Here is a 27,790-nt window from a genome sequence, read left to right on the forward strand (position 1 = left end):
TTTTTAAACATGCAGAAACAGAGGCACTGAGAAGTTAAGTAACTTGTCTAAGATCACACAGCTAGTAATTGGCAGCTTTTGAACTCTGGCAGTCTAGCTGTAGGGCTCACACTTAAGCACAATGCTACTTCTTCTCTGTGAATGAGTGCACGATGCAATGAATCTGTGTGTAAATGTACGCACATATAGAAAACTATATACAAGACAGGAGTTTCAAGAGGCACAGAACTCAAGTATTAATATCACCATCGCCAAATACTGGAATTCAGGGGTAATGGGAAATTTAAAGTCTAATTTCTAGAACCAAGTTTTCCATAGTAGCAAAACTCCTAAAAATTCAAAGGAAACCCAGAGGATTACAGGTAGAGAACCACAAAATGTCACTTTATTCAGTTCTAATTGGATGCCAGAGTCCTTGGCTTAGAACAAAAATTTTCTGTTGGTATAGAAGCAAAATTTAAAGTTTTGTGGTGGCTAAATCAATGAGGATAAAAATGATGGGTGCGTGTGGAAGTATCTCCATAAGGAATCATTGGTGGCTTGTTTTGGGTTAGTGCTGGCCTGTGCCAAGAAAAGAGCCTTTCTTAAGACTAGCCTCTTTCTTACTCAAAAAACAACATAAAGGTCTATTTCCCTTTAGCCTTGCTCTAGGATATTGGTGTTCTGAGAACTGATACATCTTTATTACTTTTTTTTCAAATTTCCTTTATTATTTTTTTTCCATCAGTCATTTTGGAACCATGTGACTCCAAGAAGACCTAGTTTATGCTTGTCTTCAGAGCGCCCCATGTGCTGACAATCTCAGAGGATACTTGACTAACGTGGGTCAGAAGACAAACTTTTATAGAATCTGAGGAAGAACGAAAGGAGCCTCAGGCACTTGCGAGATGGACTTAGACATGGAGAAGGTAAGGACACAGTTTAGACAGGGGGAATTCCGTGTCCACCCTGCACTGAGTGCTGACAAGCGTCAGAGAGGCTCGAGCTTTGCAGGACTCCTGCCAATCGACTCGGGATGTGTGGGCTACTACGGCCCCACACTTAAGCAAAAGCTCGTTACAAGTCAGTCTCCAGTTCTGGTCACCTTTCAACTGCAAGGATTCTACCACCCCTGAGGCAATTCAACATAAAGCTGTCAAGTCAATCCAAGTTTTGGGAAAACTCGTTGTTCTGAGGAATGAGGTTAAAAGTTTAGTCTTACTATACAAGAAAAGCTTGCCCAACAGGATACTAAGTTGAAGTGGAGTGAACAGAATTAATGCAGCCTAGAGGCTTAGAAAGATGAATTGCAGTTAAAAATCCAAAATCAAGCAGTAAAGGAAATCCAGGGCAAAAGCTAGATCAGTGAAAAAATAAAGCAAGCATATGAAATAAGACACCACTCTTATGTTCAAACAACTAGTCTAAATAGAGTTGCAGAACAGGTATGATGATGACATTTGAATGAACAAAAGAAATGAGGAGCGATGCAGTGTCACGGCAGGAAAGAGGGGTCGATAGGACTTCAAGAACCATCTTGTTAGTCCAAGGGTCCGCTTCCTGTTCAGCAAGTTCTTTTGTTCTGTGTCCTTATCAATCCCACACCTTGCCTAAATAAGAATGACAGACAAGCCATTCTTAATGACTTCCTAGCTTTTGAAACTATTTTGGTGTTGGAGAGAGAAAAAGCCACATTTAAGTTGTTATAAGGATTGAGGTTTCTGTTGGCTTAGTGATTTTTCCACTCTGAGATGACAATTTTTGTTAGTGAGCATAGAAACTAATTTGCCCATTTATGTGATCTGTGCAATGCTCCAGAAAAATGACCCCCTTGTGGCACCTCTTTAGGACAGGGAAAAAAATGCCAGTGCTGCTAGGGGGCTCCACAGACAGGCATTCCTTGCTGTGTCAGCAGGAGTGTGCTGGTATCTTCCTTCCCCAGAGACAGAGCACATCCTCTCCTTGGCACACCCACTCGCCATTAGCACAGGGAACCATTGTTCACTGTGTGTCAAAGACCCGGCCACACCCTGCGCCAGGACAATGCATTGACTAGCCTAGTCTCCAAGCACTGGTTATTTCCTTTTCTCTTTATTTCCTCCTGTGTGTGAGAGTACATGAAATGAAATTTTTTTCTTTTGTTTGAAACAAGACATTTTAAAGAGTGGTTACTGACGACATATTCACTTTCAATCTCTCTTCACTGGAGTTGTCCTAATCTCTGAAAGGTTATACAAGAGATGGGAATTTGGTTCAAAACACAGGTAAAACAGGTTCAAAAGGATTCTATTTTCATAGTTAATGTATATTTCATTAGGTAACCACTACTTTTGAACATCACTCTCTGAAGATGCTACTTTCTACTCTCTTTAAATATATTTAACATGTTGAGTTTTTGTCACCATAGCAAGGGTGGGCCACATTAAAGTGACAGTACCAAACTAGGAGTTTTTATAAATTTAGGAAAGGAGGATATTATGTTCTAACAAACTGTAGGTCATTTCTTAATACAGGAGCGTCTGTATTTAGAAATTCATCCATTCACTCATCCATCTACCCGTGAATCAATATTTATCAAGCACCTATTTTGTTATGATCTAAGATATTTAAAAAAAGTCCTTATCCTCAAAGAGTTCACAGTTTGATAAAGGGAGAAAGACATGTAAACAAATGAGTATAATAAATTATAATAGGAGTTATAATTATATATAGCATAAAATGTAGATACAAAGGAAGGAGTAGAAATTTCAGTGGTAGTGGTATATGGGCCAGAAAAGGATTTATGGGCAGGCCAGCACTTGAGCTGAGTTTTAAAAAATGTACATGGAGAGTATTTATGGCTTAAGTTTGTGTGTGTGCACTTGAATGCATGTGAGTGAGTGCACGTGTGAGTGTGTGTGTGTGCGCGCACTGGGGAGGTAGGCAGCCCTCTAGTTCTTGAGATTCTGCAGGTCATGGAGGGCCTTTAAGTCAGGCATCCTGTAGGTATCAGGGATCAGCCATCAAAACAGGAGACTAACATAATGAAATGTGCCTTTGATAGGACTCTCCATTTCTTAAATCAATTATTTCCCTGGGTGTGTTTTATCTTTGTTTTTCTTTATAAAGCAATGGGTTCTGTGGTAAGAATAACAATTCAAATTCAATTCCCTGTACTCTGGTTTGGGAAACACCCAATAAAAGGATGCCAGAGAGCCCAATGGAGAGCTCTGGAGGTTGGCTGTGAGCATTCACTGATAGCATTTTCTCAGCCAGCCAGCCAGCCAAAAGTGGCCATGCACTGGGCAGCCAGGGAGACCTTACCACTTCAGTTGGTCGGTAGTATCTGAGATCCACAGTCACGTGAACTTTGCCAGTCTCTTTACATCTGCCCACTTCATTTTCATTCTTTCCTTCCCACCTGTAAAGAAGATAAACACTCAATCATCCTCTAATTGCTTGGGAGCTTTTGGCCATGCCCCAGTCCCTCAGGAGGTCTCAGCCTTCTCCCTGCTGGAGAATAGAAGCTCATTAATTACAAAACCGGGCTGATTTTTAATCATGTTATTAGGGCAACAGTGACTTTCAAAGCCTTTCCAAACGTTTTGAAAGGGTAATTTTTTTTACTCTTTCTTTTTAAGAAAATCATGAGTTCACAAGAGAGCCTTTAGAAATGAACAGATTAGCCAGAATAAGGAATTGTGCAACTTTCAGGGATCTCAAAGATGTTGTATTTGTTCAGATTATTCCTGATAAAGTCAATTACTACGAATTAATGAATATCTCTGTCTCTCCCTTCTTTATTTTTTACAATTTTTGTAGTGTTAGGGATATTTATTATAAATTCAATGCATTCCACTTTGGAATAAATTTCATACCCTTACTAAGCATTCATTTCATCCTTGTATCATATATAAGTTCCTTGCTCTATCCAGTCAGCAGTGGGCCTCATTAATAAATCCCAGATGATTAACCTCCAAAAAGTGCACAACTAATTGGTTCACTTCCTGCTAAGAGAGGGTATATTAACATCTCTCTCCCTCCACTGATTCAGCTACGAGGTTTCTGAGCTCAAGTTTTTCTTCCTTAAATACCTACTGTTGACAACAGTTAAGGATGCCAGTAACGGCCCTTCAAGTCTACACTGTGCACTGTGTGGGCTGTGCTCATAAACTTCAAGACCAGATTCTCATTGGAATTTCATTTTGTGTTCTCATTTTTTAAAATTTATATATATATTTTTAAATTGAGATTCATAATAGTTTACATCATTGTGAGATTTCAGTTGTACATTATTTCTTGTCTGTCACCACATAAGTGCTTCCCTTCACCCCTTGTGCCCACCCCCCACCTCCCGGTGTTCTCATTTTTTGAAAAATGAAGCCACTGGCTTAGTATTGACCTCTGGATTTCTATAATCTAATAGAAATGGACAACAGAAAATACTATATAATTTGAATTATTTTTACAAATGAAACTTTTTGGCAAAGAAAAGAAAGAAATTACAAAGTAATGTTTGATTTCAATGCTTAACCTCAGAACTAGTTTCCTTTATCAGCTGGAGACAAACCCTATGACAAAAGGATAATTCTGTGTGCCCCTTGGCTCAGAGTCACAGTGGGGATCAAAGGAAAGAATAGAGCATTAAATTACTTGACGATGTAGTTCACAGGTGCCATTGAAGAGGAACGTTAAATGTTGATCATGGTTATATTTTGGACATAGATTGGGTATTAGAAACATAAACTGGCCTCACAAGCTTTATTTCTGATCAATCATCCAAATGTTCTATCCTCAATTCATTTTTTTAAAAACTAATTTTTATTGAAGTATAGTTGATATACAACATTAGTTTTAGGTGTACAACATAATGATTCAATATTTGCATACACTGCAAAATGACCACCCAATAAGCCTGGTCAACATAAACAGTTACAGAATTTCTTTCTTGTGATGAGAACCTTCAAGATTTGCTCTCAGCAATTTTCAAATATGCAAATACAGTATTAATTCACTTTTTGATAGCACAGGGATAATATTCCATTGTTGGAGGAATAATCAGTTTATAAGTATGCTTCTTGCTCATATTCCACACATGAGTGAAATCATATGGTGTTTGTCTTTCTCAGTCTGGCTTATTTCGCTTAGCATAATTCCCTCCAGATTCGTCCATGTTGTTGCAAATGGGATGAATTTATCTTTTTTTCTGGCTGAGTAGTATTCCATTGTATATATGTACCACATCTTCTTCATCCAATCATTAGCCAACGGGCACTTGGATTGTTTTCATGTCTTGGCTATTGTGAATAGTGCTGCAATGAACATAGGGGTACATATCTTACTTTGGATTGTTGATTTCGAGTTGTTTGGGTAGATACCCAGTAGTGGGATAGCTGGGTCATATGTTATTTCTATTTTTAGTTTTTTCAGGAATCTCCATACTGTTTTCCATAGTGACTGCACCAGTTTGCATTCCCACCAGCAGTATATGAATGTTCCCTTTTCTCCACATCCTCTCCAACATTTCCTATTTTTTGTCTTGGTAATTATAGCCATTCTGACTGGTGTAAGGTGATACCTCATTGTAGTTTTGATTTGCATTTCCCTAATAGTGATGTTGAGCATCTTTTCATATGTCTGTTGGCCATCTGTATATCCCCCTTGGAAAAATGTCTGCTCATGCCCTCTGCCCATTTATTGATCAGGTTGTTTTGTTGTTGTTGTTGTTGAGTTGTGTGAGTTCTTTAGATACTTTGGAGATCACCCCCTTGTCTGATAAATGATTCACAAATATTTTCTCCCAGTTGGTGGTTTGTCTTTGTATTTTGTTCATGGTTTCCTTTGCTTTGCAGAAGCTTTTTGGTCTGATGTAGTACCATTTGTTAACTTCTTCTTTTGTTTCTCTTACCCAAGTAAACATGGTATTTGAAAAGATGTGGCTAAGACCAATGTCGAAGAGTGTAGTGCCTATATTTTCTTCTAGGATTTTTACAGTTCATTTCTTACATTCAAATCTTTAATTCATTTAGAGTTAATTTTTGTGTTTGCTGCAAGATTATGGTCTAGTTTCATTCTTTTGCATGTGGCTGTCCAGTTTTCCCAACACCATTATTGAAGAGACTTTCCTTTTTCCATTGTATGTTCTTGGCTCCTTTGTCAAAGATTAACTGTCCATAGATGTATGGTTTTATTTCTGGGCTTTCAATACTGATCCATTGATCTGTTTGTGTGTTTTTGTGCCAGTACCATGCTATTTTGATTACTATAGCTTTGTAGTATGTTTTGAAGTCAGGGATTGTGATGCCTCCAGCTTTGTTTTTTTCCCTCAGGATTGCTTTGGCTATTCAGGGTCTTTTGTTGTTCCATATAAATTTTTAGATTCTTTGTTCTATTTCTGTGAAGAACGTCATTGGGATTTTGTTGAGATTGCATTGACTCTGTAGATTGCTTTAGGTAATATGGACATTTTAACTATGTTTATTCTTCTGACCCATGAACATGGAATATCTTTCCATTTCTTTATGTCTTCTTCGATTTCTTTCAATAGTGTCTTACAGTTTTCAGTGTACAGGTCTTTCACTTCTTTGGTTAAGTTTATTTCTAGGTATTTTATTCTTTTTGCTGTGATTGTAAATGGGATTGTAGACTTGATTTCTTTTTCTGCTAGTTCATTGTTAGTTTATAGGAATGCAACTGATTTTTTAAAATTAATTTTGTGCCCTGAAACTTTGCTATAGTTGTTGACTATTTCTAATGTTTTCTGGTGGATTCTTTAGGGTTTTCTATATATAAGATCATGTCATCTGCAAACAGCAAGAGTTTCACTTCTTCATTGCCTATTTGGATTCCTTTTTCTTTTTCCTGCCGAATTGCTCTGGCCAAAACCTCCAGTACCGTGTTGAATAAGAGTGGTGAGAGTGGGCACCCTTATCTTGTTCTTGTTCTGAGGGATGGCTTTCAGTTTTTCACCATTAAATATGATGTTGGCTGTGGGTTTGTCATATATGGACTTTATTATGTTGAGATACATTCCTTCAATACCCATTTTATTGAGAGTTTTTATCATAAACGGCTGTTGGATCTTGTCAAATGCTTTCTCTGCATCTAATGAGATGATCATATGATTCTTATGCCTCATTTTGTTAATGTGGTGTATCACATTGATTGATCTGTGGATGTTGAATCATCCCTGTGTCCCTGGAATGAATCCCACTTGATTGTGGTGTATGATTCTTTTAATGTATTGGTGTATTTGGTTTGCCAATATTTTATTGAGGATTTTGCATCTAAGTTCATCAGTGATATTGGCGTGTAGTTTTCCTTCTTCGTGTTGTCCTTGTCTGGTTCTGGTATCAGGGTAATGTTGGTCTCATAGAACGTGTTAGGAAGTGTTCCATCTTCAGTTTTTCTAAATAGTTTGAGATGGATAGGCACTAAATTTTCTTTGAATGTTTGATAGAACTCTCCAAAGAAGCCATCTAGTCCTGGACTTTTGTTTTTTGAGAGGTTTTTGATCACTGTTTCAATATATGTGCTTGTGATTGGTCTGTTCAGATTCTCTATTTCTTCTTGATTCAGTTTGGGGAGGTTGTAAGAGTCTACGAATTCATCCATTTCTTCTAGGTTATTGAATTTGTGGCATATAGTTTTTCATATTATTCTGTTATAATTCTTTGTATTTCTGCAGTATCTGTTGTAATTTCTCTTCTTTCATTTCTAATTTTATTTATTTGAGCCTTCTCTCTTTTTTCTTGGTGAGTCTGGCTAAGGCTTTGTCAATTTTGTTTATCCTTTCAGAGAATCAGCTTATAGTTTCATTAATCCTTTCTATTGTTTTTTAAGTCTCTATTTCATTTATTTCTGCTCTGATTTTTATTATTTCCCTCCTTCTGCTGACTTTGGGCTTTGTTCTTCTTTTTCTAGCTCTGTTAGGTGCATTTTAAGATTACTTATTTGAGATTTTTCTTGCTTGTTGAGGTGTGCCTGTATTGCTATGAATTTCCCTTTTATGATAGTCATAAACATGTTTTAATTTTATTTTTTGTTCACATTTTATACTCAGAAAGAGAACCAAGTTCAGCATATATCTTCCTGACAGTATCTCCAACTAAGCCAAAAGGGTTAACAAAAACACTGTCCATGATTTTGCTGTTTTTTCCAATTGTAGCTAGATATGTGATCCATTACTGGTCATGCTGACTTACGTACACACATACAAACAGCACTGTCCTTCATATTCAAATGGTACCAACTTGAGAACTGGTGATTTAAATTTTCTGTTTAGAATTAATTATTTTTTGAAACCACGCATGACCACACACACAGATTTAAGTTGATAGAGCCCTGAGAAAGACTTGGAGAGTTTTCCCTGGTTGGGGAGGGAGCATCTGGGACAGGAAAGGAACAGTGAAAGCCAGTGGTGTCTTGCCTTAGACTAGGGGTTGGCAAACTGTTTCTGTAAAGAGCCAGAAAGCAAAGACTTTAGGTTTACAGATCACATGGAGTCTGTTACATATTCTTCCTTTTCTCTTTCTTCTCCTGCTTTCTCTTCCTCCACCTCCTCTTTCTCATCTTCATTATCATCATTTTTTTTTTTAAATTACCCTTTAAAACTATAAAATCAAACATGGAGGACAATAAAAAACAGGCCTCAGGTGGGGTTTGTCCTGTTGACCGTAGGTTGCCCACTCCTGCTGTAGGGGGTGAGTTAATGGTATAGCCTCACCTTCAGCTAAAGGAAAGCATTTAATTCCTGTGGGCAACAACAGGTTGTATTGCTGGACCAGCTTGAATTTTCCTGTCTACTACTGATTCACTTTGATTGCTCTGTAGACATATGCTAACATTTGGGATTTGTAACAGTAGTTGAAATGGGAAAAGAATGAAAGACTTGAGTTTCCGCCACTTGGGCATCTGCGGGTATGAGCTTCCAGTAAACAGGCCTTCTTTGGCTCTGTCTGAATACTGTCTGCTGGGCTGCCATCTTGCAAATGCTGTCTACAGTCCAAACTGTCTCTAAGCCCATGGCATTGCCCCTACAATTAATATAGCTGCACTGGATGATCAACTGTAACCAGGAAATGGTTCAAAGTAGAACTGAGTTGGCAAAAACCACTTTCTAATTTGCACAAGGTCTGCATGAGGGCAGTAAGTAAAAGTTTCGGCCAAGGGCCAAAAAACATTCAGTTACAACAATACATGAAACACTTGTATTAACAAGTAAAAGGTAACAGCTAACTTGTCCTAACAAGTAATGTTATGACTCAAAGCAGAGCTGCAATGTTAATGAAATGACGACGGCTTGACAGCGAGTAGAGGATTCAGCTAATTAACAGGAATTGCTCCCCACCAATTTAGATCAACAGCTCACTGAGCAGGGATCCTGTATAACTCAATCTTTAGAATAAATTCTTGGCTCCTAATAGCAACAAAGAGCATTGAAGAATAACAGAATCAAGCAGCATAAGACAAGATGAGGTGCTATTAAAATCTACTCAACTAGGAATCCGTTTTTTTGTTGTTAGTGCCATCTAGTCTATTCCGACCCTGTGGACAGCAGAGTGGAACCCTGCCTGGTCTTTTTGTGCCATCCTCTCACCTTCCGGTGCTCCATCAGACAATGTTCTGCTGCTATTTACAGGGTTTTCATGGCCAGTTTTTTTGTGGCCAGGACCTTCTTCCTAGTCTGTCCTAGTCTGGAAGCTCTGCTGAAACCTATCTGCCATGGGTGACCTTGCTGGTATTTGAAATACTGGAGGCATAGCTTTCAGCATCATGGCAACATGCAGCCACCACAACATGACAATGACAGACAGGCGGTGTGGTTCCCTGACTGGGAAATTAACCAGGACCACATGGTGAGAGCGCTGGATTTTAACCACTAGACCACCAGGGCTGGCTAGGAATCCCCTTAAGAGACAACAACAGCAAAGTCAACTGTGTAAGTCCAGTTGAGGAGACTTTAGAGCTAAAGTAGGGGAGGTGTGATACACACTTGTAGCAACCTGAATATCACAAAAGCTCGTAGGAATTATTATTATCATTATTATTATTATTATTTTGAGGAAGATTGGCCCTGAGCTAACATCCGTGCCCATCTTCCTCTACTTTATAGGTGGGATGCCTGCCACAGCATGGCTTGACAAGTGGTGTGCAGGTCTGCACCCGGGATCCGAACCAGCAAATCCCAGGCCGCTGAAGCAGAACATGCAAACTTAACTGCTGCACCACTGGGTCGGTCCCTTGAGGAATTATTTTAAGAAACACTATCTTAATAGGATACAGATATGGAAATAGGATGTTGCCAGCAGCTAAAATTTATTAGCAAATCATATAAAGCAGTCCTGGAAGAATTATTAGGTTCTGGATAAAGATGATGGTTTGCACACACTTTTGCTCCTTGCCTAGAACTCTTTCAAAAGGGGGCTAAAAGAACAGGAAAGAAGTGAGAGAAACCAAATTCTCGAAGCTGGAAAGCAGATGGGTGAGTATTAAAGGACTTACTTAGCAGAAGCTCTGGAAAACAGACCCCTAAGCCAGCAGTGGGGAAACTGAGAATGAACCCAATTTATACTTGTGGAAGCCCCCAAATGCTCAGGAAGTGAAGGCTGATGACAATTCTCTTTGAGAAGCAGTCTGATGCCCAATCCCCCTAAATTCCATATCACTTGGCAACTGCCTCACCCTCCCTGGAGAAGTTTGTAGAATTGAAGGTCACTGGACCCAGTGAAGAGTGGGGTGACCATGGGGGAAACAAGGAAAAATCAAGTGAAGTATATATGCTGAATGCTGAGACCCCCCAGCTAGCCCCAGGGTGGGGAGGAGACTGGGGACTCTTCTGTTGGCATCAGAGATTCTGTAACTAAATGGTCCTACCAGCTCACACCAAAGCGACACAGTCAATAAGCTCAAAAACTCCCAATTAGCTGTCTAGGTCCCTACTTTTAAACATGTGAGGAAAATCACATATATGAAAACAGAAATCACAACAAACAAATCAAAAAACAGCAACTTGGAGGAAATACAACAAACGGAAGATAACCAAAAATGAAAACTAAACAAAAACTCACATATACCACCATTAATGTCTTCAGAGAGATAAGGAACAATATAAAAGAAATAAAAACAAGATACTATATAAAAAGACAATTTGAAAAAACATTGAGAAACTGAAAAAAATTCAGATATTAAAAATTCAAGAAAAGATTTTAAAGATAAATTTGAGGAAATCTTCCAAAAAGTAGAGCGAACAGATGTAGCTATGAAAAACCAGAAGAAAGATAAGAAAATCAGAAGATGGCCTCAAGAGGTCAGTATAATAGGATTTCCTAAGAGACAGTACAGAAAAAAATCCAGGAGAGCAAATAATTATCTTAACACAAATCAAGAAAATCGATCAGAGCAGAAGAATGTGCATTTCCAGACTGAGAGGGCCCAACAGAGTGCCTCAGATAATGGATGGGACTAGACTACATCACAGGAAATTTCAGAAGACTGGGACAAAGAGAAGGTCTGACAGACTTCCAGAGAGAACACATGGGGACGAGGAGTCAGAATGGCTCTTAGCTTCCCACAACAACACTGCAAATTAAAAGGCAATGGAGCAATGCCTTCAAAATTCTGAGGAAAAATTATTTCCAACCTAGACATATTTATCAGCTATCTTTTTAATTTTGAGGACAGAATAAAGATATTTTCAGATACACCTGGTCAAAAAATATTTGCTTCCCATGCGCCATTCTCAGGAAACTAATTAAGATTTTGCTTCACCAAACAAGAGTGTTTAAAAAGATGTTGGGAAATAGGCAATCCAACTCAGGAGAGTGGCTAACCATATGAGCGTGAAGGCAAATCACGTGACGCCAACCCTCTACCAGTCCAGATGGGATCAAGTCAGAAAGTTCTAGAAGGCGTGCTACAGGAAGACATGACTGATAGAATAACCATGGGCCTGAAAGCCTTCAAAGGTGATTTAGATAGCTGAGGCAAAGTCTGGGGTAACGTCAGTGATAAATACACAGAAAATGAAGCAAATGGAGAAAGCTGACAATCAGCTCTGTGGTGAACAAAGGACAACTGTACAGGAAAGAACAAGCAGTTGTGGTTTACTGGAATGAATACCACTGATCAGTCACGATAATGCAACACTGAATATTAAGCTAACCAAAAATTAAAATATAACAATAGAGTATTAGCAGGGCCGGCCCGTGACTGAGTGGTTAAGTTCGCGCTCGGCTTCAGCGGCCCAGGGTTTTGCCGTTTTGGATCGTCGGCACGGACATGGCGCCACTCATCAGGCCACGCTGAGGCAGCGTCCCACATGCCACAATCAGAGGCACTCACAACTAGAATATACAACTATGTACTGGGGGACTTTGAGGAGGAAAAAAAAAAGACGACTGGCAACAGATGTTACCTCAGGTGCCAATCTTTAAAAAAAAAAATAGAGTATTAAGGGAACGGAGGGATGGGGAAAGAGGAGGAAAAGAGAACAAAACCCTTGTTTAAGAGGAGGCCAACAGATAATGCCTACAAGGGAAAAAAGTCTAGAACCAGCAATAAAAACCTGTTCTTTCTAAATAGGGAGAATAATCAGGTAGGAGAGTCTAATAGAGTACAGTAAGATTTCCAGAAAGAGAGAGCAGAAAAACATAGAGTAGAGCAAATACTTATCTTGAGATAAATCAAGATAAGTAACCAGAGCAGAAGAGCATACATTTCTAGACGGACAGGGCCCACAGAATGGCCCCAAGAGCAGATAGGACCAGCTTGGAAAATGGGGAGGAGGAGGTTGAGGGGGGGATTACTGGGGTTTGTGACAATTCCTGCTAGATGATTAGAGTTTAAATTATGTGCTGGAGGAGCTGGGGGAAAAAAGAAACAAATAATGAAAGAAAAAAGCATTACAAACACGAACTTTACAAATAGTAGAGTCTGGCCAAGGGCTTCCCCAGCAACTCCCTCTCCACTGCCCGCAGAGGGCTCCGCCCTGACCCACCCAGGGCTCCGTCCCAGGGTTTCTGCCCTGCCCATCTCCCCTGAGAACTCAGCACTTCCCTTACATCTCCTCCTCCCACCCTGCCTTCTGGACAACCGGAGGAGCTGATGTTTTTGGAAGCATCAACTTCCAGCTCCCATCTCTTCCACAAAGGAAACCACCCACAGGGCGGGTAGATCAAGTCTGCAGAAACTGAGGAGGAGCTGTCTGGGAAGAGGCAGGCAAATTGTAGAGTGCTTGACCTCAGAAACTGAGGGAAGAGGCATGTTTGCCAAGGGAGGGAGGTGGTGTGACCAATGCCAGATGCCAGGGAGATGTCAAGAAGGATTCAAGAACTGAAACAGGTCCGCTGTGGTTAGTGCCTTGCAGGTCCCCGGGGATGCTGGAAAGAGCTGCTTTGAAGGAGCGATGGGGCAGAAAGCAGAATGGGGTGAGCTGAAGAGGAAGGGGAGACAGTGAGAAGAGGTGACTCTTTGGTGCCTTTGGGCAGAGCAGGGCAAAGAGAAGAAGGGCAGTGTCTGGAGGGGATGAGTGTTTGAGGGGGCGCATTTTCCAAAGATGGGAGGATTTGAGAATGTCAAGACGTTTGATGAGAAGGAGCTGTAAAGGAGGGCTGAAGGCAGAGGAAGGAGGGATAATTGATAGTTTCTTGAGAAAGCAGGAGGGCTGAAGTCAAGGGCCAGGAGGAGGGACTGTTTCCAGACAGGAGTGACCTGCTAGTGGAACAGGAGAGAAGAGGACAGGGTATAATTTTTATGTTTAGGGGATTGCTTTTTTTTTTCTTTTGAGGAAGATTGGCCCTGAGCTAACATCCTCTGCTGATCCTCCTCTTTTTGCTGAGGAATACTGGCCCTGAGCTAACATTTGTGCCCATCTTCCTCTATTTTATATGTGGGACGCCTGCCACAGGATGGCTTGATAAGCGGTGCTAGGTCCGTGCCTGGGATCCGAACCAGTGAACCCTGGGCCACCAAAGCAGAGTGTGTGGAACTTAACCGCTATGTCACTGGGCCGGCCCCTGGGCGATTGCTGTTTTAGTCACAAAATCTACTCCAATTCCTAAAACACAGCACTAGTGTAAAGGTTGTACCATGTATATGTGAGAACTTAAGTTGTGTACACATCTTTCACATTGCTTTGTCTCCATCTATGCTCAGTCTTTTTCCATTTTATTTATATTAATAATAATAATTGTTATTAAATAAGGGTTCTAGCTGTTATATTGTAGTCAATGAATAGTCAACTACAACAAAAAAGATAAAATTGAATCTATTATACAGCTGTTCATGTAGAAGGCTGTTACTTGTCAGAGTAACAGCTTCTTTTATTCTGTGCTTTCCATCTCATGCACCCCTTGTAAACGTCAATTGATGAGTTCCCACACCAGGAGTCAGGTGGGTAGTACAACCTACAGTTTATACGTGGGGAAAAAGAAGTTTAGGGGGCTGAACAGTTTACAGACGCCCACACGGGGAGGGCTAGGATGACACCTCTATCTCACATGGCTGGAATGAGCAGCAGGGGCGTAATGCTCTCTTAAAAGGACACTATCACTTCAATGGGAAGTCCCGTTCCAAACAGCATTCTCAGTAAGAGCTGTTGATTGCTCAATATTTCCCTTGCTTTCTTCTTTTTATCAGTATCACTGAGAAACTATTAAGTAGAGAGGTTCTACTTTCAAATTGTCTTTTCTTATGCTTTATCTTTAGGAAATCAGATTGGTATGATTAACTCAGTGGAAAAAGCTTTGTATGGTCATGCCTGAGGATGGCTCAAGAGATCAAATAAAAAAAAACAGAGATTACTCTCCTCAAGTGTAAAAGATGGCAGTGAAAGGAAGTTCAAATGCACAGCTAGCTTTTCCTTTTTTTTTTTTAAGATTTTATTTTTCCTTTTTCTCCCCTAACCTCCCGGTACACAGTTGTATATTTTTTTAGTTGTGGCTCCTTCTAGATGTGGCATGTGGGACACCGCCTCAGCATGGCCTGATGAGCGGTGCCATGCCCGCGCCCAGGATCCAAACCGGCGAAACCCTGGGCCGCTGAAACAGAGCTGCGAACTTAACCACTCGGCCACAGGGCTGGCCTTGCACAGCTAGCTTTTAAATGAGACTCAGTGTTTCCATGCTATCTTCACAGGGATGCTAACTGTGTGCTATCCACCTGCTTTACTTTTATTTATTTTAACTCAGCTGGGGCATCCTGTCAACACCCCACAGAACATAGGTGGAGTTTTTCCTGCTTTAAGGAGTAAGCAAAATGTATGGCAGTCTCACTAAGGGGCCATGGTGAGAAGGTGGCAATTTAAGGACTAGGGCTCAAGTTGTATATGAGAGTCTCAGCCCTCGTTCAGGGCTTTCTGTCATCTGTACCTCTGCTATTTGCCCAACCTTATCTATCCATGTCCTTTCCTCCCACTTCCCACAAATCTTCACTGGGCACCTACTAAGTGCCAGGCACTAAGCTAAGCCCAGTGCTAAGGACAAAGGCATGAGCAAGCTGGACGTGGTCTCTGTCCTTAAGGGGCTTAGATTCGTGTCCACCACAAAATAGTGTATGAATGATGGTAGGAGGTAGACAGAATGCTGTTAGGGGACTGGGGAGGGCACCTGGCAAGACTCGGTTGGGGGTAGGGTGTTGGCCAGAGGGAGGATGTCTAAGTAAAGACCTAGAGAATGAGTGGGAAGTGCCAGGAGAAGCAGAGGGAATAGCAGCTGTAGGTATTTCTTGATGTGCCCTAATGTGGTCAGGCTGGCCCAACCCAGTTTATCAGCTTGCCCATCGCCCGCATTCAATTTACTGACTCCTGCCTCCATGCCTTTCTCATGCCATTCCACCCACTTGGAATGCTTTCCCTCTTCTTAATTACCATCCGTATCTCCCACTTTGGCCAATCACCTGTTTAAGTCTACCTTCTACAGACATCACTCCAATCTTGATCATGGTGCTATTACTTCAGGACTGATATAATAAATTTGCACAGTACCGTCATCTATTTGTATATATTTATAAATAATGTGTTCTTATTGTCACCCAATTAGAGCCTACACTTCTCAAGGGCAAGGAAATGTATTTTGATTCTCTTAGATGAGTCTGCCTTTGGGAGAAAAATGAAGTGGGCAGAAAGCACATTTATTGAGCATTGACTACGTCTGAGGTACTGTCTGGCTGTTTAATTAGGTAGCCTATAGAGGCAGCAGTTGTTCTGAGGATCTGATGGATCCTTGGGTAAAGAATGTAAATCGATCGGCTATCCAGTGAATTGCATCATCTGGATAGGAAATGGAATGAGGGTTGCTTCAGCCTCCAAGACACAGCATGACATCAGGGCTCAAATTAGACCCTATACATGCTAACAATTAAAAAACCCACTGCTTCAATAAAGGTTCACCTCACTTTAGGCTGTTATATTTTGTTTTTTTAATGGGTTAAAACCCCAGTTATCTGAGAAGCTTATAAATATAAAATGATAGAAGGGCTTAGATTTCCAGACAGAATGGGGAGAGGAGAAAGACAAAGAAGAAAGGAGGGAGGGAGGGATTCTCTGTTAATGGTAAGTGGAGGCTTATATAAAAAGTCCAGATCTCTTTATTTTGACTAAACGTTAGGCAGATAATTTTGAAGACCTGGGTCTATTAAGAGTATCTACAGAAAGTTCTCATAGTACCTCCTCGCAGGAATAAGCTCTCTATGCAGGCTTTCTCACAATGATGGATTTTTCTAGCTCTAATGGCAGATTCTAAGATGACTGAAGGTGTTATATTTCTAACATTCAGTCTCACAGATTTCATTCAACTTGGTTAGAACGTATGGACATCAAAGGAAGATGCAGCACGCCGTTAAGTGGAATTTAAAGCTTGTCGGAGGTTCAGAGGTAGCTGGTATGAAAACAGATGCAGCAACGCTCGTTCAGGGGAAGGGACACTGACTGCACTTATGCACATTTAAAGGTATGAACTCTCCCTAGAGGAAAAAACGCAGAGCAACAGCGATTTTCCTTCTCCTGACTTTCCTCCTAAATAGAATCCTTAGAAGTGTGTCATGGGAAAATTCTGTCCATTAAAAATGACTGATTGGAAGGATATGTTTTTCCCTAATGCAATCTAACACAGTCATAGGCTCAGCAAATTATTGAGGGCTACCTTACAGCAGACACACCAGCCACAGGGATACAGGATTCACCTCCTAAAACCTCCGTCCACTGGCCTTCCTCTTTTTATAGCCCCCTTCACGCTCATCCCCAAGGTCCAGGGCCAGAAATCCCACCCACCAGGAAACAGTTCCCATTTAGGGGAAGAATGTGCACGAGCACAAAACGGCTTGTATCTCAGCCAGGAGGACTTTAGAAATGAGTTTCTTATTAAACGTATAGTGATTTTTGCGCTGATCTAGATACAGTACCACAGACTATGGTAAATACTTGCATTGGCTGAGACATCTTTCTCCCTCAGCAGCAGATAGTGGTTCTCGCATGGCTGCAGGCTGTTCTCACAACTTTCGTCTCAAAATTTACCATGATGAACGACAGAAAATTAGTCAAGACAACTATTTGCCTGTTTGGTTTATGTTACTATCACTTTAATTGTAGAAGAAAAGTGCTTCCTTTTCACATTACTTAGTAATAGGTTGATGGGAAAGTGAAAAGCAAAACATAACACTAGAAACAACCCAACAGCGCGACCTCCTCCAAGTAAACCAACACCCTGGAATGTTCTCGGAAGAAAACACTTGTGGTCATAAGGGAGCCTTCTCAATACAAGGGTCCAAACGGGAATTTAACTGCCAAACATTACCTTACATTTTACCAAGACTGCGTGCGGTACTGATCTGCTCCCCTGAACATCTTCTACCAACACAAACTGAAACGAACGGGCTATTTTCTAATAAAATTCAAAGAAAAAAATCACTCAAATGATGTCAAAGACTTCAAGAGCAAATATTTGGGCCACTTCTAAATATACAGATGGCAACACATTTTTCTAGCTTTTTCAGTGAAAATTGCAACAGATATCTCCAAAAACAGTAGTAGAGATGGGAAGTGCCAATAGATCTTAAAACAGCTAAAGTGAGAATGTTCCAGATATTGATTGGTCTGACATGAAATTCATGTAACATGAGGTTAAAGAGAAAGTCCAGAAGTTAAGAGAAAATATCTATAACCTTCCTTTAAGCACATAAATAACAGCAGGGAAAAATTATGAGTGAGCAGAAAGTGTTCTATCTTAATCGATGGCACTACCAATCAAGCTCTCTTTCACCTTCTAAATCCAATTGTTCACCAAATCCTGTTAATTCTAGGTCTTTCTTAGGTCAGTCCAGCCTCTCCATGTCCAGGCCCTTGTATATATTTAGGTCTTTATCATCCCTCCTTGGTAGCTTCCTGGAGTAGGAAGCATGGTGGCTTCTCTATAGCTGTCATTACTACGCGAGAATGAATCATGCTGAAGGGGTTCCTGTCACCTAAGTGGGGGTGACAAAGGGCACTCTTGAAAGGCCTTTCTAGAAGCTGGCTTTTGGATATCCACTTGGGCTCATTAGTAGGTATTACGGAGCACCTATTGCAGGCTGGCTGCTGTAGCACTGAGGACCTACTGGTGAATGAGACAGATGCCAATCCTATCTCATTTGTTTACAGGTACAGATCCCAAAGGACAGGAGGTGCTCAAGGAACCAAAAGCGCTAAAAGTTAAGGGGGAATTTGCTTCCCTCAACAGAGTTTAAGACCAAAATTGCACACAGTGAAAATTATCCTTGAAAGATTCTTCAAATTTTTTTTTTCATCAGCCTTGGGCTCTTGAACACTCAAAAGCCAAGGTTTACCTTGTTTTGCTCTCATTCCATTCTGGTTGGGGCTTCCTTTTCCCAGAGCCATGCAAACCTGGGTCTGGTCTGATAAGGTGTTTGTTAATGATTGACTCCACTGTTTGCATGCAACCATCACATCACAAAGTTTTTTGAAAGGATATAAACAAGAAGGATGAAAAGTGCAATACAAAGGCCTTTTGAGCCAGAAAATACTCAGATCCTGGCTCGACCACTCACTAGCTGGGTGACCTTCAGAGGGTGCTTAACTTCACTGTGCCTCAGTTTCCTTCTCAGTGCAACAGTATCCCTAGCCCTGGAATTAAACTGAATAGGTATGCAGTTCATGACACAGTTTTGGGCTTATACTAAATGATCATTAAAGCTATGGTGAACATGGTGTTTTTGTCTTCCTAGCACTACTTTTTGCCTTTCTTCTAGAAATAACATCCCTCTGTTGGGGGAGAACCCTGCTCCTGTCTGACTCAAACCATGGACCTCTGTGGGGCTGCCAAGGTCAGAATTCTCCCTCCCTGACAACAGGACAAGGCCTAGGAGCCTGCCCCATGCCCTGGCTTCAGTGATTGGTCGAGAGATGATCCTAGGACCCAATGGGGCCAGCCAGAATCCTTCCTCAGGATTTTTCTAAGTGGATAGCCATCAAGAAGTTTCTATTCCTTTTTGACTGTGTTAGGCAGTGTCCCCAGAAACACTATCAATCATGTCCTCTGCTGTAGAGGCACACTGAGGAAATGAAGGCGCATTCCAGCAGCAGTGAAGCCAAGAAGCAGAGAGAGAGCCCTAAGAGAGCTCCAGGTCCTGGACCCCGGTGTCCCCGAAGGATACTTTGAGTTCAGTTTCAGTCCCTTAAAAACAAAAAAACTCTGATACTAAAAATGCTCATGTACTTTTCTCCCCTTCCTAATATAAATACTTTCATTATGCGTAGGGCTTTGTTTTATTAGCATGGATACTTCACACATTAAAAAAAATTAAAAATTATATATATCATCTTTCACAACTCTTGGAGCTTAACACAACAGTCCTAATAATAAAATGCCACGCTTGATGTCTTAAGAAAACACACAAAAAAATTACACATATTTTCAGAAAATAAGATGTTAAGTTACCTCCACTGTAGAATGGAGGATATTCATTTCTTTTAAAGTATACATTTTAATAAAAACTTAGGAAGGTTATTTAAAAGCAACATGAATTCTATATTAAAAAAATGTAAAAAAAAACTCAATCCCAACATAAGTAATCCACAATATATTTTTAAGCCCAAAAAAGAATATGGACAATTTCTTGAAACATGAAATATCTTCTTTAAAAAATTAAATAGAAGGCATAAAGATAATCTAGATGACTAAATTGCACCGAAAGATTATTTTATATCCTCCTGCTTTTTACTTTTATTCATTTTCCAAGTCCCAGCATTGTATTTAAAGTAAAAAAGACTCTATTTTTGCCTTCCCATTCTTTATCTTCTCTAGTTAATATAATTAGTTTCCTGCACAATGTTTTTTATGCAAAATAAATTTATAAGTCAGCTACCTAAGTAAGGAAAAAATGTAGGGGAATAAAAAATGACTGATATAAAATGATTCTAACTAAAAATTTTTGCTCCATATGTTACAATTCAGAAAGAAAATCACCTTAAGACCACTACAGACAAGGACACGGATCATGGGTGTACCGACTTTAAGATACTCTCGGGACTTAAGCAACGTTAAATTTCTCAAAATGCAACATGTTACAGGAAAGCACATTAAGTGTTTCCAAAAAGATAAGCTCTTGGATATTCTCCAATTTCCAAGGTTGTTTTTGACAGATTAATATTGTAATTTTTGAAGTAAGCATACTATTTTATAAATTAATTGTTTGTTTGAAAGAACTTGACTCATCAAGAACTGGTGGGATTGGGTACTTAGTGGCTACTGGATAAACCCAGTGTTCCTTAGGCTCTGAGGTGACTTGTATTATCAAAGCTAGTACTTCATCTCATATTAGAGACCAGTTTAGTCACCAGAAAGCACCAGCAAGCAATTTCGGGAAATTCTGGCTTTGTATTTTGGAGATCCAGTCATCCTTTGGTCTCTTTCAAACCATATGAAAGAAAAAAAGTGGGTATGACTCTTGCTTTTTAGATTTCTTCATCTCATCTGTGAGCATTCCTGAACTTATTAATGACAGAAATGGAAAGTCCAGGGAACTCTTTTACCTCAATTTAGTAGATGATAAATTCAATCCAATTGCAATTCAATTCAATCAGCATTTAAATGATCTTACGAATACTGGAGATGGGAGGAGCAGAATGAAAGAGGAGGAAAAGGAACTAAACCAGCTGCGGGTGCTCACTACCCTGTCCTCATGGGAAGCTCTGGAAGCTTTAAGTCTTTTTAATTTTTAACCAAATGCCACCCCCCCCCCCAAAAAAAAACCCTAAAATCAAATTCCCCAACTTTCAAAAATTCTTTTTCCATGGTTGATTCATTAAAACATCAATTTATTTACTAAATGTCTGACACTGTTCTGGGCAGAATGAAAGGTACAGAAAGGAACTAAAACCAGATTCTGCCCTTAAGGAGCCGATTGTCAAGTCTACCAAGGAAGGTCAAGTCACAGATGACTAAAAACAAGGTCGAAAGTGATAAGGGATTGAACTTAGTGATTGTCAAGGTTCATTTCAAACTTGAGGCTCTTATAATTCTCCCAGGCTTTACTACTCAAAGTGTGGTCCGTGGACCAGCAGCATTGGTATCACTTGGTATCTTGTTAGAAATTTAGAATCTCAGGCCCTGCCGGGACCTACTGACCTAAATCTGCATTTTAACAGGATACCCAAGTGATTCACAGAACATTAAAGCTTGACAACCATGGCTCTACAGGAGATAGATTTAGCAAAAAGGTGTTCTAATTCTGATAAATGGCCAATTACTTCTTAGAAGGGGTCAGGAGTTAGAGACAATTAGATCTCATTAGCTCCATAACCTGTGTCTAACTACAAGCGAGCAAGCTTGTTCTTCCTCCTGCAACTGCTCTTCTCTGCTGACTGTCTATGTTAAGTTCCTTCTGGTGACACGAGCATGAAATGTTAGTGTGACTTTCTTTACTTTTTCTTGTCCAGGAACATATAATCAGTTTCCACATTTTATTTATCCCTTGCATTCATTGTTGACGAATGCTGTTTCCAATCAATTACACATTTCATCAATAGCAAATACTTATACAGAGCTCAGGCTGTGTCAGGCACTGTTTGAGGTGCTTCCTGTATACTAACCCATTTCATCTTCAGCCCATCCCTGTGAGGTAGGTACTCTTATTATTCCCATTTTACAGTGGGGAAAATGGAGATGCAGAGAGGATAAATAACTCCCCTAGGTAGTTACAGAGCGGGAATTCAAACCCAGGGAAGGTGGCACTAGGACTGCTTTTACGGAACATGATATTATGCCACATTGTGTACAGATGAGGACGAATGTCCTAGGAAAGGAATCAACTATGCTGTGAAATAAAGAAATTAAAACAGCACCCGTAGGAGAAAGAGTATGCACTCCTGAAGGTCTAGAAAAGCACGTTTCCCCAAACTGTAGTAAAACTGTAAGTTACTAAGTACAACAATATCCTTGGCCTTCTAAGCGATGTTCAGATCTCAGCGTGTTTTCTTTACTCATTCCTGCCTGGTTTCTGACTGTGTGGACACCATTTCCAAGAAGGACATGCTGGCCCGGTGGAAAGTGCACAGCTGTGGCGGGGACTCTGGAGCCGGAGGAGCAGCCCTGGCCCTAGTACATGGGATGGCCTGTGGCTTCCCTGCTCTCCTTCCAGCTGAGATCGCTATGCTGATGCACAGGCCCAGAGGAGATCCAGAGGAAGGAAAGTGAAAAAGAACGAACAATAAAACGTAACTTGCAGACAGCATTCACAAAGCCATCGTGATTTTATCATTCAACACTGAGAGGGAATTTTATATTTTCAGACAAATTATGAAGAACATGCATTGTAAACATTCTGTTCCCACAACTCCAATGATACGCCACAGAAAGAACTGAAACAGGTACTGGGCACACAGATGGTAATGGCCACCAGTGTGATATACTGCCATGCACAAGACTTTTCAAGGAACAGGCGAGGTCTTTATTTCAACTAGAATGATCAGCCCCTTCTATCTCTCTCTCTTTTCTGGAAGAATTTGGAAAAAGTTTTTGATTTCACCAAAATTTTATATACCACTCAAAGGCAATTTTTAATATATCTCTAAAAGCTTGATTTGCTGTTTAGTCTGTCATTTGAAACAAAATTAAGGTCATTGCCTGAAATTTGAAATAGATTTTAGTGAAACTGACTCTGCTTTTCTGAGCCTTCTCTACTGAGGGAGAGACTACCAACAACAGGTACTACCTTGGGAAGAGAGGGAAGGCATACCAGCTATTTGTTACTTAGTTTTGAACGACAGAAGAATATTTCCCAGCGGGTGATCCACAGAACTCTGTTGCTCGTGTAGGATTTTAATATAAATTTAAACATTAAGCTTGGAAAATGCTGGGTTAAACAAAGTTAAACAGTTTCTTTACTGATGGTTCTACAAGAGGAGTTGCAATATTCAGTATTTTCTAAATGAACTAGACATGGAATGCTCTTTTAGACATCTCTTAGAATAGCAGCCTAGTTTGTGAAAGACTGTGCAAGGTCAAAAAATAGGCATTTATCCCATGGGACTACAGGACAGAAAGATGACTTGGTGACTAAAAACAGAACATTATGTCCAAGGAGGGAGAATAGCAAAGTTTCATACACTTTTCAAAAGAGAATCTTATTTGAGGATTCATTTGTAAGACTACCCCTAATTTTAAAAAACTGTGTGTAAGGTGACTTCTTACAACAAAAGCATATAAGTTCATTATAGAAAATTTGGACATAAAGTATAAAGTAGAATACTAAAAGTCACCCATAATTCCATCATGTAAAAACTGCCATTATTAAATTTTTGGTGTGTTTTCTTCTAATCTTTGTAGTCATATTTTTAGGGAGTTTAGATCATACAACAGATCTAAAGTTGTATCCTGTTTTTTTTCCATCTGACATTGTCATTATCATATTTCATGTTATTCAAATTCCTCTTATGCATTATTATTTTTCAAAGCATTAGATTTTTTTTCCCTCCCCAAAGCCCCAGTTCATAGTTGTAAGTCCTTCTAGTTCTTCTATGTGAGCCGCTGCCACAGCATGGCTACTGACAGACAAGTGGTATAGTTCCACGCTCAGGAACAGAACCCAGGCCGCTGAAGCGGAGTGCGCAGAACTTTAACCACTAGGCCATCAGAGATGGCTCTTAAGCACTATTTTTAATAGCTGTATAACAGTCGATTAAATTCACTTAAACATTCCTTGATGATAGCCACTTAAAAGTTCCTTGCTTTCTATTCCGTTTATAAAAAATCAACATTGAGGTATAACATTGAGGGATAATTTACAAACAATAAAATACGATGAGTTTTGAAAAACATCTGCACTCATGTAACCACCACCACAATTAAGACATAAAACACTTCCACCACCCCAAAAGATTCCCTGTGTTTTCCCAGTTAGTCACCCCACACTCAGCCCCAATCACACTCAGGCAACCACTGACTGGCTTTCTATCAGTACAATCTATTCTTTCCTAGATTATCATTGAAGTAGAATTATACAGTATGTACTCTTTTGTGGCTGACTTCTTCCACTAAGTGTGATGATTTTAAGATTCATCCATGTTATTGCATGTATCAGCACTTTACTCCTTGTCATTATTGAACAGTATTCCACTGTATAGACACATCACATTTATTTAGACATTCACTGGTTGATCAGACATTGTGGGAGGTAATGCTTTATTAGGAATAAAGCCATTATGCATATTCATGTATAAGGCTCTTATGTGAACATACATTTTCAGTTTTCTTTGGTAAATGCCTAGGAAAATTGCTGGTCATATGGTAAACATAGATTTGATTTTTATAAGAAGCCAAACTATGTTTCAAAGTGTTTGTACCATCTATACTTTCATCAGTAATGTATGAGAGTTCCAGCTGTTCCAACCTTCTCATCAATCCTTGGCATTGTCGCTCTTTTTCATTGTGGCCATTCTAAAGGGAGTGTAGTACTATTACACTGTGGTTTTAATGTGCGTTTCCCAGATGACGAATCATGTTGAGCATCTCTTTATATACTAAATGGCCATCTGTATGTTTTCTGTGTGAAGTACCTATTTAGACATTTGGCCCACTTTTTAATTGAGTTATTTGTCTTCTTATTTTTGAGTTATGGGAGATCTTTGTATCTTCTAGATACGGTCCTTTGTCAGATATGTTATTACATTTGTTTTCTCCCAGACCATGGCTTGCGTTATCATTTTCATTTTTTCTGGTAAGGAAGATTGGGCCTAAGCTAATATCTGTTGCGAATCTTCCTCTTTTTTTTTTAAATCCCCAAAGCCCCAGTACATAGTTGTATATCCTTGTTTTACATCATTCTAGCTCTTCTATGTGGGATGCCACCTCAGCATGGCTTGAAGAGTGGTGTATAGGTCCTTGCCCAGGATCTGAACCAGTGAACCCTGGGCCACCGAAGTGGAGCGTGTGAACTTAACCACTTGGCCATGGGGCTGGTCCCATGTCTTTTCATTTTCTTAATGATCACTTTCAAAGAGCAGAGGTTTTTGATTGTGATATTCATTTTGCCATTATTTTTTTCTTTTATGATTTTTGCTTTTGGTGTCCTAAGAAATCCTTGCCTTTGTCCCAAGTTGATCTAAACATTCAATGAACACACCCCCACACACACAAAACAAAAAGCTAGAAAGAACAATAAATTGAGCTACATGAAAATGTAAAACTTTTGCTATTTGAAAGGCACTGTTAAGAAACTGAAAAGGCAAGACAAAGACTGAGAGGATATATTTGTAAAACATACAAACTCTTACAACTTAATAATAGGAAAACCACCTAAGAAATCTGTGCCTACCCCAAGGTTGCAAAGATTTTCTCCTATGTCTTCATCTAACAGTTTTTTAGTTTTAGCTTTTACATTTAGATCTATGATCCATTTCAATTAATTTTTGTGTGTGGTATGATTTATGGGTTGAATTTCACTTTTTTTCCCCATATGGCTATTCATTATTTCAGCACCATTTGTTCAAAAGACTATCCTCTCCCAATTAATTATCTTGACATCTTTGTAAAAATTCAATTGGTCATATAAGTTTAAGTCTATTTTTGGGCTTTATATGCTGTTTTATTAATCCATAAGTCTATCTTTATGTCAAAATCATGCAGATTAAGCATTAAAAGAAGTCTTAAAATCAGGGAATAAATGTTTTTCAGCTTTGATCTTCTCTTTCAAAATGATTCTAGATGCTTTGCATTTCCAAAGAAATTTTAGAATCAGTCTGCTAATTTCTACCCAAAAAGCTGGTGATTTTGATTGGGATTGCACTGAATCTATAGATTAATTTGAAGGGAATCAACATCTTATCAACATTCAGTCCTCCAGTCCGAGAACATGGTGTGTCTCTCCATTTATTTAGAGCTTTTTTGATATCCCTCTTCCATGTCTTTTAGGTTTGAGTGTACAAAGCTTTCATATATTTTATTAAAATCATCTCTAAGTATTCCATTTTTTCTGATTCTATTGAAAGTAGTATTGTGCTTTTTTTTAACATTTCAATTTCAAATTGTTTATTAGCAGTACATAGAGATAAAAGTGACTTTCATATATAGAGCTTGTATCTTGTGACATTGCTAAATACACTTAGCTTTAGTAGCTTTGTTGGTAAGTTACTTAGGTTTTATATGTACTCCATCATGCTATCTGTGAATAAAGACAAATACATTTCTTCCTTTCATTTATTTTTCTTGTTTTATTTTTGACTAGGATCTCCATGACAATGTTGAAAAGGAATGATAGGGGCATGACCGGTGGTGCAGAGGTTAAGTTCGCACGTTCCACTTTGGTGGCCCAGAGTTTGCCACTTCCGATCCCGGGTGCAGACCTACGCACTGCTTGTCAAGCCATGCTGTGGCAGGCGTCCCACATATAAAGCAGAGGAAGATGGGCACGGATATTAGCTCAGGGCCAGTTTTCCTCAGCAAAAAGAGGAGGATTGGAAGCAGATGTTGGCTTAGGGCTAATCTTCCTCACAAAAAAAAAAAAACAAAAAAGGAATGATCAAAGCAGACATCCTTGCCTTGATCCTGATTTTTAGGAGGAAAGCATTCAGTCTGTCACCATTAAGTATGATGTTAATTGTGGATTTTTCTCAGAGGTTATCAGCTTGAGGAAATCTCCTTCAATTCCTGGTATGTTGCAAAATTTTAAATAATAAATACTCGTTGAATTCTGTCAAATGCTTTTCTGCATTTTTGACAAAAATAATATGGTTTTTCTCTTTTATTTTCTTAATATGGTAAATTGATTTTCAAATATTAAACAAACCTTGCATTCTTAGGATAAATCCCACTTGGTCATGGTGTATCAACTTCTTACATATTGCTAGATTCCATTTGCCAATATTTTTTAGTGAATCTTTTGTTTCTATGTTCGTGTGGAATACTAATCTGTACATTTCTTTTCTTGTAATGTCTTTGTTTTTAGTATCACGGTCATGCTGGCCTCTTAAAATGAGTTAGGGAGTATTCTCTCTTCTAAGTGTGTATAGGAAAGGTACTATCTTCTTCCTTAATGCTTGAAATTCAGTTTCTTCAACAGTTATAGAACTAGTAAGATTTCTATTTTTTCTTGAGTCAGTTTTAGCAATTTGTGTCTTTCATGGAATTTGTCTATTTCCTCTGATTTGACCAAGTCATTGGCAAAAAGTTGTTCATAATATTTCCTTGTTATTCTTTTAATGTCTGGAGGATCTGTAGTGATGTTCTCTCTTTTACTTCTAATAAACATATATATATTTTTTTCTGTTTTCTGTTTCATTGATCTCTATTTTTATCTTGATTATTTCCTTCTTTCTCTTTGCTCTTGGTTTAATTTGCTCTTCTGT

General features: G+C 39.4%; 1 protein-coding gene and 1 long non-coding RNA gene across 2 annotated transcripts in view; one reads left to right on the plus strand and one right to left on the minus strand.

The window, feature by feature from the left end:
- LOC103558619 (uncharacterized) overlaps positions 1–19,156 on the plus strand; it is a 59,028-nt gene extending 39,872 nt beyond the window's left edge. Inside the window, exons 2-4 of the long non-coding RNA XR_546776.2 lie at positions 728–908; positions 16,731–16,904; positions 18,590–19,156. This is a non-coding gene — a long non-coding RNA (uncharacterized lncRNA). The remainder of the gene's footprint in view (positions 1–727; positions 909–16,730; positions 16,905–18,589) is intronic.
- The window catches only part of GMDS (GDP-mannose 4,6-dehydratase), a 649,017-nt gene that overhangs the window by 96,395 nt on the left and 524,832 nt on the right, over positions 1–27,790 (minus strand). The window contains exon 9 of the mRNA XM_070583962.1: positions 3,283–3,379. Coding sequence (XP_070440063.1) covers positions 3,283–3,379 — 97 coding nt within the window. The remainder of the gene's footprint in view (positions 1–3,282; positions 3,380–27,790) is intronic.

This window comes from Equus przewalskii, chromosome 19, assembly GCF_037783145.1.
Source record: "Equus przewalskii isolate Varuska chromosome 19, EquPr2, whole genome shotgun sequence".
NCBI lineage: Eukaryota > Metazoa > Chordata > Mammalia > Perissodactyla > Equidae > Equus > Equus przewalskii.